This window comes from Entelurus aequoreus, linkage group LG21, assembly GCF_033978785.1.
Source record: "Entelurus aequoreus isolate RoL-2023_Sb linkage group LG21, RoL_Eaeq_v1.1, whole genome shotgun sequence".
Lineage (NCBI taxonomy): Eukaryota > Metazoa > Chordata > Actinopteri > Syngnathiformes > Syngnathidae > Entelurus > Entelurus aequoreus.
The window spans coordinates 29,063,439-29,076,991 of NC_084751.1; the positions used below are offsets into that span (position 1 = coordinate 29,063,439).

At 42.1% G+C, this 13,553-nt stretch overlaps 1 protein-coding gene across 1 annotated transcript in view; it reads left to right on the forward strand.

Moving 5' to 3' along the window:
• dcc (DCC netrin 1 receptor) overlaps window positions 1-13,553 on the forward strand; it is a 563,221-nt gene that overhangs the window by 77,861 nt on the left and 471,807 nt on the right. The window contains exons 3-4 of the mRNA XM_062031404.1: window positions 3,220-3,370; window positions 8,979-9,115. Coding sequence (XP_061887388.1) covers window positions 3,220-3,370; window positions 8,979-9,115 — 288 coding nt within the window. The remainder of the gene's footprint in view (window positions 1-3,219; window positions 3,371-8,978; window positions 9,116-13,553) is intronic.

A 13,553-nucleotide genomic window follows, 5' to 3' on the forward strand; every position in this document is an offset into this window, starting at 1 on the left:
ACCTCTTCCTGAGGGCGTTTCAGTGTTATAACTTCACCTTTATTGTTAGTTTTTAAGCCAAAATGCGTCCGTTCTCCCTTTTCTGTCTACACACTGTGTCTGCTTGTAACTACTCCGTGATTGTGTGCCGCCGAACATGCTCCTCTGCTCGTAAACCAGCAATGTCACGACGTGGTCTGCGGGACCGGTACGTTTCAGAGACAGTATCGTACCGAAAATTATTCATTAGTATTGCGGTACTATACTAATACCGGTATACCGTACAACCCTAGTACACACACACACACACACACACACAAACACACACACACACACACACACACGTATATATACAAAACCCAAAACCAGTGAAGTTGGCACGTTGTGTAAATCGTAAATAAAAACAGAATACAATGATTTGCAAATCCTTTTCAACTTATATTCAATTGAAAACACTGCAGAGACAATATACTTAACGTTCGAACTGGTAAACTGTGTTATTTTTTGCAAATATTAGCTCATTTGGAGTTTGATGCCTGCAACATGTTTCAAAAAAGTTGCCACACGTGGCAAAAAAGACTGAGAAAGTTAAGGAATGCTCATCAAACACTTATTTGGAACATGCCACAAGTGAACAGGCTAATTGGGAACAGGTGGGTGCCATGATTGGGTTATAAAAACAGCTTCCATGAAATGCTCAGTCATTCACAAACAAGGATGGGATGAGAGTCACCACTTTGTGAACAAATGTTTGAGCAAATTGTCGAACGGTTTAAGAACATTTCTCAACAAGCTATTGCAAGGAATTTAGGGATTTCACCATCTACGGTCCGTAATATTATCAAAAAGTTCAGAGAATCTGGAGAAATCACTGCACGTAAGCGGCAAGGCCGAAAACCAACATTGAATGCCTGTGACCTTCGATCCCTCAAGCGGTACTGCATCAAAAACTGACATCAGTGTGTAAAGGATACACTTCAGAAAACCACTGTCAGTAACCATAGTTCATCGTTACATCTGTAAAGCGAAAGCCATTTATGAACAACACCCCGAAATGCCGCCAGCTTTGCTGGGCCCAAGCTCATCTAAAGTGGACTGATGCAAAGTGGAAAAGTGTTCTGTGGTCTGACGAGTCCACATTTCAAATTGTTTTTGGAAACTGTGGCCATCATGTCCGCCTGACCAAAGAGGAAAATAACCATCCGGACTGTTATGGGTGCTAAGTTCAAAAGCCAGCATCTGTGATGGTATGGGGGTGTATTAGTGCCCAAGGCATGGGTAACTTACACATCTGTGAAGGCACCATTAATACTGAAAGGTACATGCAGGTTTTGGAGCAACATATGTTGCCATCCAAGCAACGTCTTTTTCATTCACAATGCCAAGCCACATTCTGCACGTGTTACAACAGCGTGGCTTCGTAGTAAAAGATTGCGGGTTCTAGACTGGCCTGCCTGTAGTCCAGACCTGTCTCCCATTGAAAATGTGTGGCGCATTATGAAGCGTGAAATACAACAACAGAGACCCCGGACTGTTGAACAACTTAAACTGTCATCAAGCAAGAATGGGAAATAATTCCACCTGAAAAGCTTCAAAAATTGGTCTCCTCTGTTCCCAAATGTTTACTGAGTGTTGTTAAAAGGAAAGGCCATGTAACACAGTGGTAAAAATTCCCTATGCCAACTTTTTTACAATGTGTTGCTGCCAATAAATTCTAAGTTAATAATTATTTGCCAAAAAAAAAAAATAGTTTCTCAGTTCGAACATTAAATATCTTGTCTATGCAGTCTATTCAATTGAGTATAATTTTAAAAGGATTTGCAAAGCTTAGTTTTTGGGAAATGCACTCACAATGGTTTATTCTACAAATGTGTGTATCGGTCCAATACCGTGAGGGATAGTTTTGGCCATACCAATAGTGATACCGATACTTTTTTCTTTACAATATTCAAAATCAACAAATAATTTGTATTTTTAATTCTTAATCAAAAATATATTTAAAAAAAAAAACAGTACAGCGGTGTAACAATATTACCTAAATATTTACACTATGTCATTGCTCTCTTTTATTAAATAAACTTGTCTGAACAAAACAAAATCAATAGTACATAATAATTAAACAAAAGCAAAAACTACTATCTACTACTCTTTAAATCCTCTGGTGTTTGTCCTTAAAGTTATTCTGTGTCCAGGTAATTAGTTTCTGGGTTTGGAAACATTAACACAACGGACGAAAATTATTATTTTTTTATCCTAAATATGTTGATCTGATGGCTCTAGTTTTGATCTTAGACTACCCATGGTATAGAAACTACTCATATATGAATCGATCCGCTCTTTCCTTATGTTTAAGGTTGGTGCTATAATGTTTGTGTAGTTGTTCTATTTCACTCTCTAGAGACTCATATTCATTTGTTAATTTCCTATTTATAGTTGCTTACACTGTGCTGTTATGCGGTTCCATTTACACATATTTAACATTGCTAGGCAAGCTTAGTGGCTAGTATAGCGATTAGCATGGCTTCTGGTGTACTCCTGCTTGCTCTTACTTGGTGTGTAACATGTTTACCTTTGTTCTCCAGTGATAGTGGTACTTGTTAGAAATGCAGTTTATTTGCAGCGATGGTGGTAATTTATCGGGTTGTCTGTCTATCAGTTTGTTACTTAGCAAAATAACTGAATGCTATGGGCAGATTTTGAGGAAACTTTCTGGAACTGTCAGAAATGGGATAAGGAACAAGTAATGGGATTTCTGGTGGGATTTGGAACTTTTCTACTTAAGTTTGCGCTACAAGGCTGCACTTCTCTCTGCGTGTATGGTAGCGTCCCTGCCTCCACCTACAGGGAGCAAAGAATGTGGATGACTGACAAGAGGATTCACTCTTTGGGAGAAGGGGCCTGGAAAAGGTCTGCACTCTCCAAAAACTTTTTTTAGTTAACTTAAGGGAACACTGTGTATGAACATACACACTGAGCTGCGAGCTGCCTCTGTCCCCCGCAGGGGACCAAAAATAAACTATCAAAAAATGTTTTTCTGATTGGCATTAATCCGAATAATTGGTGGATCACATCCTTTTTTTATATACACAAATAGGTCGATACTGATCGGCAGCTGATCAGTCTGAGCACCTCTGCTGTTTGTGTTGTTTTGATCTCCTGATCTGATTTGGTCGGAAGAAAAACAATTCTTTATGGAAAATCTTTCAACATTTGACATCTCTCTTTCTCTCTCTTGTTCAGAGCCTGGTTTGAACCGAAACTTGCAGTTTCTCCAACGTCCTTTGAGGGTGACCGCTGTGCTGGGAACTGATACTGTGCTGGAATGTTCCACTTCTGGATACCCTACTCCAAGCATTCTATGGCGAAAAGGAGAAGAAGTGATCCAGACTCGGTTTGTTTGTATTTTTATGACATAAATGCGGAAACGTTTGCACATTTCAGCTTATTGTTCCGAGTATTTGCACCTGGATCTGATGCACAACTTAACCTATTTTTCCTGTGAGCTAAAGTTCCATAACATGTAACCCACAGGTGTGTTTATTTGCCAAAGCTTGTTTCATAAAATTGATTATTAAAACAATAATTAACAATTAACATTTAATGTTAGTTTCATATTATGTAGGAGAGGTTTTACCTGTGCAGAAAGCATTTAGAGGTGAAAAAACACAAAACCACAGAGGCTGAACAAACATTGGTAATAGCCAGGATATTTGGAATGTCTCGCAGAAGAAAGAAACTACTAGTAAGTACAGGTAGCCCAGTAGTAGCAGTTAATGACAGAAACAGCCCTTAAACAATTGTTAGTGATATCTGCAGCAACCTGTAGAAGGCTGTCGTGAGGGTATCACTATCTACCCATTTGCAGAACCCTAATAAACTAAAGTACAATGGCTAACCCAGAAGATGCAAAGCCAGGCTGGAATTGTCAAAGAGAAGAAAGAAAATGCCTTTAAAATTCTGGGGTAAAGCTTTATAGACAGCGACAAAAATGTACTTTAACTAAAGAGATGGAAAGTTTGGAGTAGTAAGTGATCTGCTCACAATCCTAACATACACTAACTTACTCTGACACTAACCCTCTAACTAACCCTAACACCCTCTGAGAAGATCAGAGCATGTCATGAGTTTTTCATTTATGATGTAAAAGATGACAGCCGCAAAATATACTCAGAATTTTAAAGAAACATGTTATATGACAGTTAAAAGGGGAACTGCACTTTTTGGGGAATTTTGCCTATCGCTTACAATCATTCTGAGGGACAAGAAGATCAATCAATCAATCAATCAATGATTGATTGACAAGAAGATAGATGTATTTTTAGCACATTCCAACTCATGAATAAACGTAAATAAAAGTCAGCTGACAATGGAATCAATAGGAGGTCCTCTATTCAAAGTCAAAAGTTAAAGTACCACTAGTGGTACTTTAATTCACTAAATTTTTCCTCTGCATTTGACCCATCCCCTTGTTCACCCCCTGGGAGGTGAGGGGAGCAGTGAGCAGCAGTGGTGGCTGCGCCTGGGAATCATGTTGGTGATTTAACCCCCAATTCCAACCCTTGATGCTGAGTGCCAAGCAGGGAGGTAACGGGTCCCATTTTTATAGTCTTTGGTATGACTCGGCCGGGGTTTCAACTCACGACCTACCGATCTCAGGGCGGACACTCTAACCAGAAGGCCACTGAGCAGGTCCATAATGCCCTTTAAATAACCATCCAAAAAGCGCCAACAATACTCCATTTACATTTCGTGACCTAAATATTAGCCCAGTATTAGTGATGTCCTTATTATAACCGCTAACCAGTGATGGCCAAGCTATTCGGAAAATGTTGTAAGCTAAGCTACTAGTTACTCTCAATTTCATGTAGCTAAGCTACAGGGGAAGATATGCCCAGATAATTTTAACAAGCTACAGTACAACACGGCAAAAGGAGCTTGCTACATCAAAGCTACATATATATACAGGACTGTCTCAGAAAATTAGAATATTGTGATAAAGTTATTTATTTTCTGTAATGCAATTAAAGAAACAAAAATGTCATACATTCTGGATTCATTACACATCAACTGAAATAGTGCAAGCCTTTTATTATTTTAATATTGCTGATTATGGCGTACAGCTTAGGAAAACTCAAAAATCCTTTCTCAAAAAATTTGAATATTTCCTCAGACCAAGTAAAAAAAAAAGATTTATAACAACATATAACAAACATTTGAAAATGTCAATTAATGCACTCAGTACTTGGTTGGGAATCCTTTTGCACGGATTACTGCATCAATGCGGCGTGGCATGGAGGCAATCAGCCTGTGGCATTGCTGAGGTGTTATGGATGCCCAGGATGCTTCAATAGCGGTCTTTAGCTCATTTGCATTATTGGGTTTGGTGTCTTTCAGTTTTTTCTTCACAATACCCCACAAATTCTCTATGGGGTTCAGGTCAGGGGAGTTGGCAGGCCAATCGAGGACAGTAATGCCATGGTCAGTACACCAGTTACTGGTGGTTTTGGCACTGTGGGCAGGTGCCAGATCATGTTGGAAATGTAATCATCATCTCCATAGAGCTTTTCAACAGATGGAAGCATGTAGTGCTCTAAAATCTCTAGAAGCGTCTGACTTGGGCTATGGAAAGAAGCACTGGACAGTTGCAGAGTGGTCCAGAGTCCTGTTTTCAGACGAAAGCAAGTTTTGTATTTCATTTGGAAGTCAAGGCGCTAGAGTCTGGAGGAAGGCTGGAGAGGAGCAAAATCCAAGTTGCTTGAAATCCAGTGTGACATTCCCATGTCAGCTGCTGGTGTTGGTCCACTGTGTTTCATCAAGTCCAGAGTCAATGCAGCTGTGTACCAAGAGATTTTAGAGAACTACATGCTTCCATCTGTTGAAAAGCTCTATGGAGATGATGATTTCATTTTCCAGCATGATCTGGCACCTGCCCACAGTGCCAAAACTACCAGTAACTGGTGTACTGACCATGGCATTACTGTCCTCGATAGGCCTGCCAACTCCCCTGACCTGAACCCCATAGAGAATTTGTGGAGTATTGTGAAGAAGAAGCTGAAAGACACCAGACCCAATAATGCAAATGAGCTAAAGGCCGCTATTGAAGCATCCTGGGCATCCATAAGACCTCAGCAAAGTAAAACAATACTGTATGTGCTTATCTTACATAAGGATTGTGAATGATGGACACAATTCCAAATAAAATTGCAGTTCCCCTTTAAAGAAGGATGCAAACAAACTAAAAATAACCTCTCCTTCAAGCAAGGTAACCACTCAAAACACTGCAAAAACAACAAGAGTTCATCAAGAAGTGGTCACTCTGCAAACTTAAAGCCAATAGAGCATGCGTTTTATCTGCTACCCACACAATAAACAATACTGTAACTGAAAGAGGCTGCGGTGAAGGCCTGTAAAAGCAAAAACAAAAGAATGCAAAAGTTTGGTGATGTCATATGTCTCACTGGCTCGTGCAGTAGATGTGTGACGTTTTTGAACAGATTGAGTCTTTTGAATGGCTCTTAGGTGAACCATGGGAGTCGATTCGCAGTTGCGAGCTGTTCCTTTGGGAGACGTTTTTTAAATGAATTGCTGAAGCTGCATGTGCATGTTCTTGTGCATGCCACCAGACTGGCGATAGGACTAGAAAATAAGTCAGGGTCAAAGTAAATATAGCTGTATTTTGATCATTTTTTCTAGTTTCTTGTTCTGACATGTAAAGTACTTCTGGCATACACACGCCAGGTAACGTAGTGTTCACATTTTTCGGAATTCTAGTTTTATTATATAAATATATACATTTTATTCTTATTTATGTGGTTATTTGTTCTGTATTATTAAAATGCTCTTTTTCTACAAAGTTTTTAGGTGAGGTAAAGTTTTAAAATAGTGATTTTACCGTAACCTTATGGAATGTCTATAAAAAAACAACAAACATTTAAATAGTCAATATTTGTGAATAGTTCTCATCAATAGAGTGATACTGGTGTAATATAGAATTAGTTTGACCCAAATCTCATCTTGTCACTGCTACCAAGACAGTCTTTTGAATGACTCTTTGAAAGGAACAAACCATGAATCCCATCTCTATCATACAATTATTAAAAGTTAAGCAATTCTTATTCACTTCAATATACAAAGTACAATATTTGAAGTCTATCACATTAACTCACATGAAAGATTATGGTTGTCCCAATACCAATATTTTGGAAAATTTATTTTGATGCTTTTCAATACTTTTTAAAATAAAAGGAACCACACAAAAAGTCATTATTGGCTTTATTTCACACAAAAAATCGTATGATACCTCAATTAAACATATGTTTCTTATTGCAATTAAAGAACAATATTGTCATAAAATAAGATAGTAAAAATTCTAGGCAACTACTCTTTTAGTAGCAACTAAGCAAACAAAAGCTCCTACTTTGGCTGCTGACATAGACATGAACATATTGTGTCATTTCCTTTTCCATTATTTTATCAAAACTCTGAGGGACAAGCGGCAGAAAATGGATGAATACATTTACTGTTAATATCTGGTTACTTTCTGTTTTAACATGTTCTATTTACACTTCTGTTAAAATGTAATAAGCACTTCTTATTCTGTTGTTAATATACCTTACATCAGTTTTGGGTGATACTACACATTTGGGAATTAATCTGATACAGAGTAGTTACAGGGTCATGCATCTGTCCATAATTTAAATTCTCTTAAGTCCAGTGAATGATGAGATAATAAACAGTAAATAAATCGCAAAATATATTGTGAAGAGAAAAAATATGGATGCAGTCATTGTAGTATCGATATAGATACTATAGATTCGGCTCTTCTACTTGGTATCGTTACAATCGATATTTGTATAGATCAGCGATTTTGTTTACATTCTGGAGTGTTTGCTTGCTGTTAGCGGTTAGCTATTGTATCCACCTACGGTAGGTATACACACACACATATACATATATACTGTATATATATTAGGGTTGTACGGTATACCAGTATTAGTATAGTACCACTATACTAATGAATCATATACGGTACTATACCGCCTCTGAAAAGTACCGGCCCATATTAACAGAAGTTAAAGTTAAATTTAAAGTTAAATTTAAAGTACCAATGATTGTCACACACTAGATGTGGCGAAATTATTCTCTGCATTTGACCCATCACCTTTGATCACCCCCTGGGAGGTGAGGGGACCAGTGAGCAGCAGTGGTGGCCGCGCCCAGGAATCATTTTTGTTGATTTAACCCCCAATTCCAACCCTTGATGCTGAGTGCCAAGCAGGGAGGTAATGGGTCCCATTCTTATAGTCTTTGGTATGACTCGGCCGGGGTTTGAACTCACAACCTACCGATCTCAGGGCGGACACTCTAACCACAAGGCCACTGAGTAGGTAACAGAAGTGTAGATAGAACATGTTAAAAGAGAAAGTAAGCAGATATTAACAAGAAATTAAGAAGTAGATTAATAATTCATTTTCTACCACTTGTCCTTAATAATTTTGACAAAATAATAGAATGGAAAATGACACAATATGTTACTGCATACGTCAGTACACTAATTAGGAGTCTTTGTTTGTTTACTTACTACTAAAAGACAAGTTGTCTAGTATGATCACTGTTTTATTGAAGGACAAACTTGCAATAAGAAATATATGTTTAATGTACCCTAAGATTTTTTGTTAAAATAAAGCCAATAATACAATTTTTTGTGGTCCCGTTTAATATATATAGATTTGTAAATGTATATACACACAGTATATTTCAAATTATTTTAACCCAATGTGGCCCCCGAGACAAAGTTTGGTGACCCCTGGTCTACAGCAAAAAATTTAGTTTGTCTTACTGTTCCAATGCTTTTAAAGCTCACTGTCATTAAAATTGTGACATACGATAACTAATCTGGTAAAAGGCCCGCACTTGTCTTAAATAAGGCAATAGCAGTTGGTAAATCGGCGAGTGTACAACATGAGAACAGAAAAACATTGCAGCTCTTTTTCCCGTAGGAATAAGAAGCATTCTTTGTTGGCGGGAAGCAATCTCATCATCAGGAGTGTGACTGACGATGACTCCGGCAGTTATAGCTGTACAGCTACCAACAAGAACCACAACATCACTGCAAGTGCAGAACTGAGTGTGCTCGGTGAGAACTTTCTTTTTATAAATGTATGTACTGTACTGTGGTATGTCTGCATTAAATCTGATATCAATATGAGACATAAATGAGGGGACATCTATTGCTGCCTGGCTGGGCCTGACCAGGTAGGATGACATGCCACAAAGACAAAACAAATTGGGGATTGGGGACTCGATATATCCTGTTCTTTGATGGGACGACCCTGATTAGCCAAAAGTGACAATACTTCATATTTGTGGTATTCCACTTAAATTTACTAAAACACCCACCATGATGACTTATAAGGACAGCATGAGAAAAGTGCCAAAGAGCTCTATTTTGCTGTCATATGACCACATCACATTCTCAATTTGGCCGTGTGTGAGTCATTCAGGTGTTATCAAACTTCAAACTGTACATTTGTCTTTTAAAGCTTCAAATTGTCATATTCCATCACAGCAAATTGTGTTACTAATGCTTTACTTGCTGACTGTTGCCACTTATCAAAGCTACTATGGAAAAACACAACTAAATTCCTGTACAGTCACAATCAAAAGTTTACATACACTTGTAAGAAACATAATGTCATGGATGTCTTGAGTTTCCAATATATTGTACAACTCTTATTTTGTGATTGGAGCACATACCGTAATTTCCGGACTATAAGCCGCTACTTTTTCCCCTCGTTCTGGTCCCTACGGCTTATACAAGGGTGCGGCTTATTTACGGCCTGTTCTTCTCCGACACCAACAAAGAGGATTTTGGTGGTTTTAGTACGCAGGTGGGGCTTACCTCTACGCATAGCAAGGGCTCTGAAACCACACTCCTGGACAAGGGATGGACCTTGTTCACTTCTGGAGTTGCTCAGGGTGTGAGGGCACAGGCGGGTGTGGGGATACTCACGAATCCCCGGCTGAGTGCCTGTACGTTGGAGTTCACCCCAGTGGACAAGAGGGTCGCCTCCCTTCGCCTTAGGGTTGGAGGGGGGAAAACTCTGACTGTTGTTTGTGCATACGCACCAAACAGGAATTCAGAGTATTCAGCCTTCTTGGATACCTTGCATGGGGTCCTGTATGGGGCGCCGGCAGGGGATTCCATAGTCTTGCTGGGGGACTTCAACGCGCACGTGGGCAATGACAGTGATACTTGGACTGGCGTGATTGGGAGGAACGGTCTCCCTGATCTGAACCTGAGTGGTGGATTGTTATTGGACTTCTGTGCTAGTCCCGGACTTGCGATAACAAACACCATGTTCAAGCATAAGGAGGCTCATAGGTGTACCTGGTACCAGAGCACCCTAGGCCAAAGATCAATGATCGATTTTGTAATCGTATCAGCTGATCTGAGGCCGTATGTTTTGGACACTCGGGTGAAGAGAGGGGCTGAACTGTCAACTGATCACCATCTGGTGGTGAGTTGGGTTAGATGGCGGGGGAAACCTCTGGACAGACCTGGCAAACCCAAGCGTGTAGTGCGGGTGAACTGGGAACGTTTGGAGGAGTCCTCTGTCCGGAAGGACTTCAACTCCCACCTCCGGCGGGACTTCTCTGCCATCCCTGTGGAGGTTGGGGACATTGAACAGGAATGGGCAATGTTCAAAGCCTCTATTGCTAAAGCTGCAGCTGCGAGCTGTGGCCAGAAGGTCTTAGGTGCCTCAAGGGGCGGTAACCCTCGAACACCCTGGTGGACAGTGGTGGTCAGGGAAGCCGTCCGACTGAAGAAGGAGTCCTACCGGGGTATGTTATCCCGGGGGACTCCGGAGGCAGTTGCAAGGTACCAACGGGCCCGAAGGGCAGCGGCCGTGGCTGTGGACGAGGCTAAGCAGAGGGTGTGGGAGCAGTTCAGGGAATCCATGGAGAAGGACTATCGGGCGGCACCAAAGCTGTTCTGGAAGACCATACGGCACCTCAGGAGGGGGAAGCAGGGAACCATCCAAGCTGTGTACGGCAAGGATGGGACTTTGCTGACTTCAAGTGAGGAAGTCGTAGGGCGTTGGAAAGAGCACTTTGAGGAACTCCTGAACCCAAATACATCAGACACACCCTCCCTGATAGGAGCAGGGCCTGAGGATGATGGGGGTTCGACGTCGATCTCTCAGAGTGAAGTCACTGAGGTAGTTAGACAACTCCACAGTGGCAAAGCTCCGGGGGTTGACGAGATCCGTCCAGAAATGCTGAAAGCTCTGGGTGTTGATGGGCTGTCTTGGTTGATACGCCTTTTTAACATTGCGTGGAAGTCTGGGACAGTGCCGAGGGAGTGGCAGACTGGGGTGGTGGTTCCCCTTTTCAAAAAGGGGGACCAGAGGGTGTGTGCTAATTACAGGGGTATCACACTACTCAGCCTCCCTGGGAAAGTTTACGCCAAGGTACTGGAAAGGAGGGTCCGGCCGATAGTCGAACCTCAGATTCAAGAGGAGCAATGTGGATTCCGTCCTGGTCGTGGAACAACTGACCAACTCTTTACGCTTGCGGGAATCCTGGAGAGGGCCTGGGAGTATGCCTATCCAGTCTACATGTGTTTTGTGGATTTGGAGAAGGCGTATGACCGCGTCCCTCGGGAGATCTTGTGGGAGGTGCTGAGGGAGTACGGAGTGAGGGGAACCCTGCTGAGGGCCATCCAATCTCTGTACAACCAAAGCGAGAGTTGTGTCCGGGTGCTTGGATGTAAGTCAGATCCGTTTCCAGTGGGGGTTGGTCTCCGCCAGGGCTGCGCTCTGTCACCTATCCTGTTTGTGATTTTCATGGACAGGATTTCTAGGCGGAGTCGTGGCCATGGCGGAGAGGGTATACGTCTCGGGGGGCTAAAGGTTGCGTCACTGCTGTTTGCAGATGATGTGGTCCTGATGGCACCTTCGGTTCGTGACCTTCAGCTCTCACTGGATCGGTTCGCAGCCGAGTGTTCAGCGGCTGGAATGAGGATCAGCATCTCCAAATCTGAGGCCATGGTTCTCAGCAGGAAACCGATGGTTTGTACAGTCCGGGTAGGGGACAGGACTCTGTCCCAGGTGGAGGAGTTTAAGTATCTCGGGGTCTTGTTCACGAGTGAGGGAAAGATGGAGAAGGAAATCAGCCGGAGAATCGGAGCAGCTGGGGCAGTATTGCAGTCTCTCTGCCGCACTGTTGTGACGAAACGGGAGCTGAGCCAGAAGGCAAAGCTCTCGGTCTACCGAGCTATCTACATTCCTACTCTCACCTATGGTCATGAAGTGTGGGTAATGACCGAAAGAATAAGATCGCGGATACAAGCGGCCGAAATGAGTTTCCTCAGAAGGGTGGCTGGCATCTCCCTTAGAGATAGGGTGAGAAGTGCAGTCACCCGAGAGAGACTCGGAGTAGAGCCGCTGCTCCTTCGCTTGGAAAGGAGCCAGCTTAGGTGGTTCGGGCATCTCGTGCGGATGCCTCACGAGCGTCTCCCTAGGGAGGTCCTCGTTGCACGTCCCACTGGGAGGAGGCCCCGCGGCAGGCCAAGGACCAGATGGGGGGATTACATCTCCTCTCTGGCCTGGGAACGCTTCGGGATTCCCCAGGAGGAAGTCGCAAATGTTGCTCTGGAGAGGGAAGTCTGGGGGTCTTTGCTGGAGCTGTTGTCCCCGCGACCCGATTCCGGATAAGCGGTTGAAGATGGATGGATGGATAGTACGCAGGAGGAAGACGATGACACAATGATTAAAGACTGACTTTTCATATACCGGTAGGCTGGTTATTTTGATAACGTACAGGCGAGCACTTTGTATTACTTTGCACCGTTGTATTATTTGTACTCTGCACGAATGCTGTTCGCCATGTCAAAGATGTGAAAGTTTGATTGAATGATTGAAAGACTTATTGTTAATAAATGGGACGCTTTTCGTTCCCAAACAGTCATCTCTGTCCCGACAATCCCGTCCTTGGTAGCAGGAACCCCTATATACTACGGTAATTACACATCAAAACCCTGCGGCTTATAGTCTGGTGCGGCTTATATATGGAGCAATCTGTATTTTCCCCTAAATTTAGCTGGTGCGGCTTATAGTCAGGTGCGGCTTATAGTCCGGAAAATACGGTACTTGTTTGTCACAAAAAACATTCATGAAGTTTGGTTATTTTATGAATTTAATATGGGTCTACTGAAAATGTGACCAAATCTGCTGGGTCAAAAGTATACATACAGCAATGTTAATATTTGGTTACATGTTCCTTGGCTAGGCGCTTTTGGTAGCCATCCACAAGCTTCTGGCAAGCTTCTGGTTGAACTTTTGACCACTCTTCTTGACAAAATTGGTGCAGTTAAGCTAAATTTGTTGGTTTTCTGACATGGACTTGTTTCTTCAGCATTGTCCACACGTTTAAGTCAGGACTTTGGGAAGGCCATTCTAAAACCTTAATTCTAGCCTGATTTAGCCATTCATTTACCACTTTTGACGTGTGTTTGGGGTCATTGTCCTGCGCCCAAGACCCAACCTTCGGGCTGATGATTTTAGGTTGTC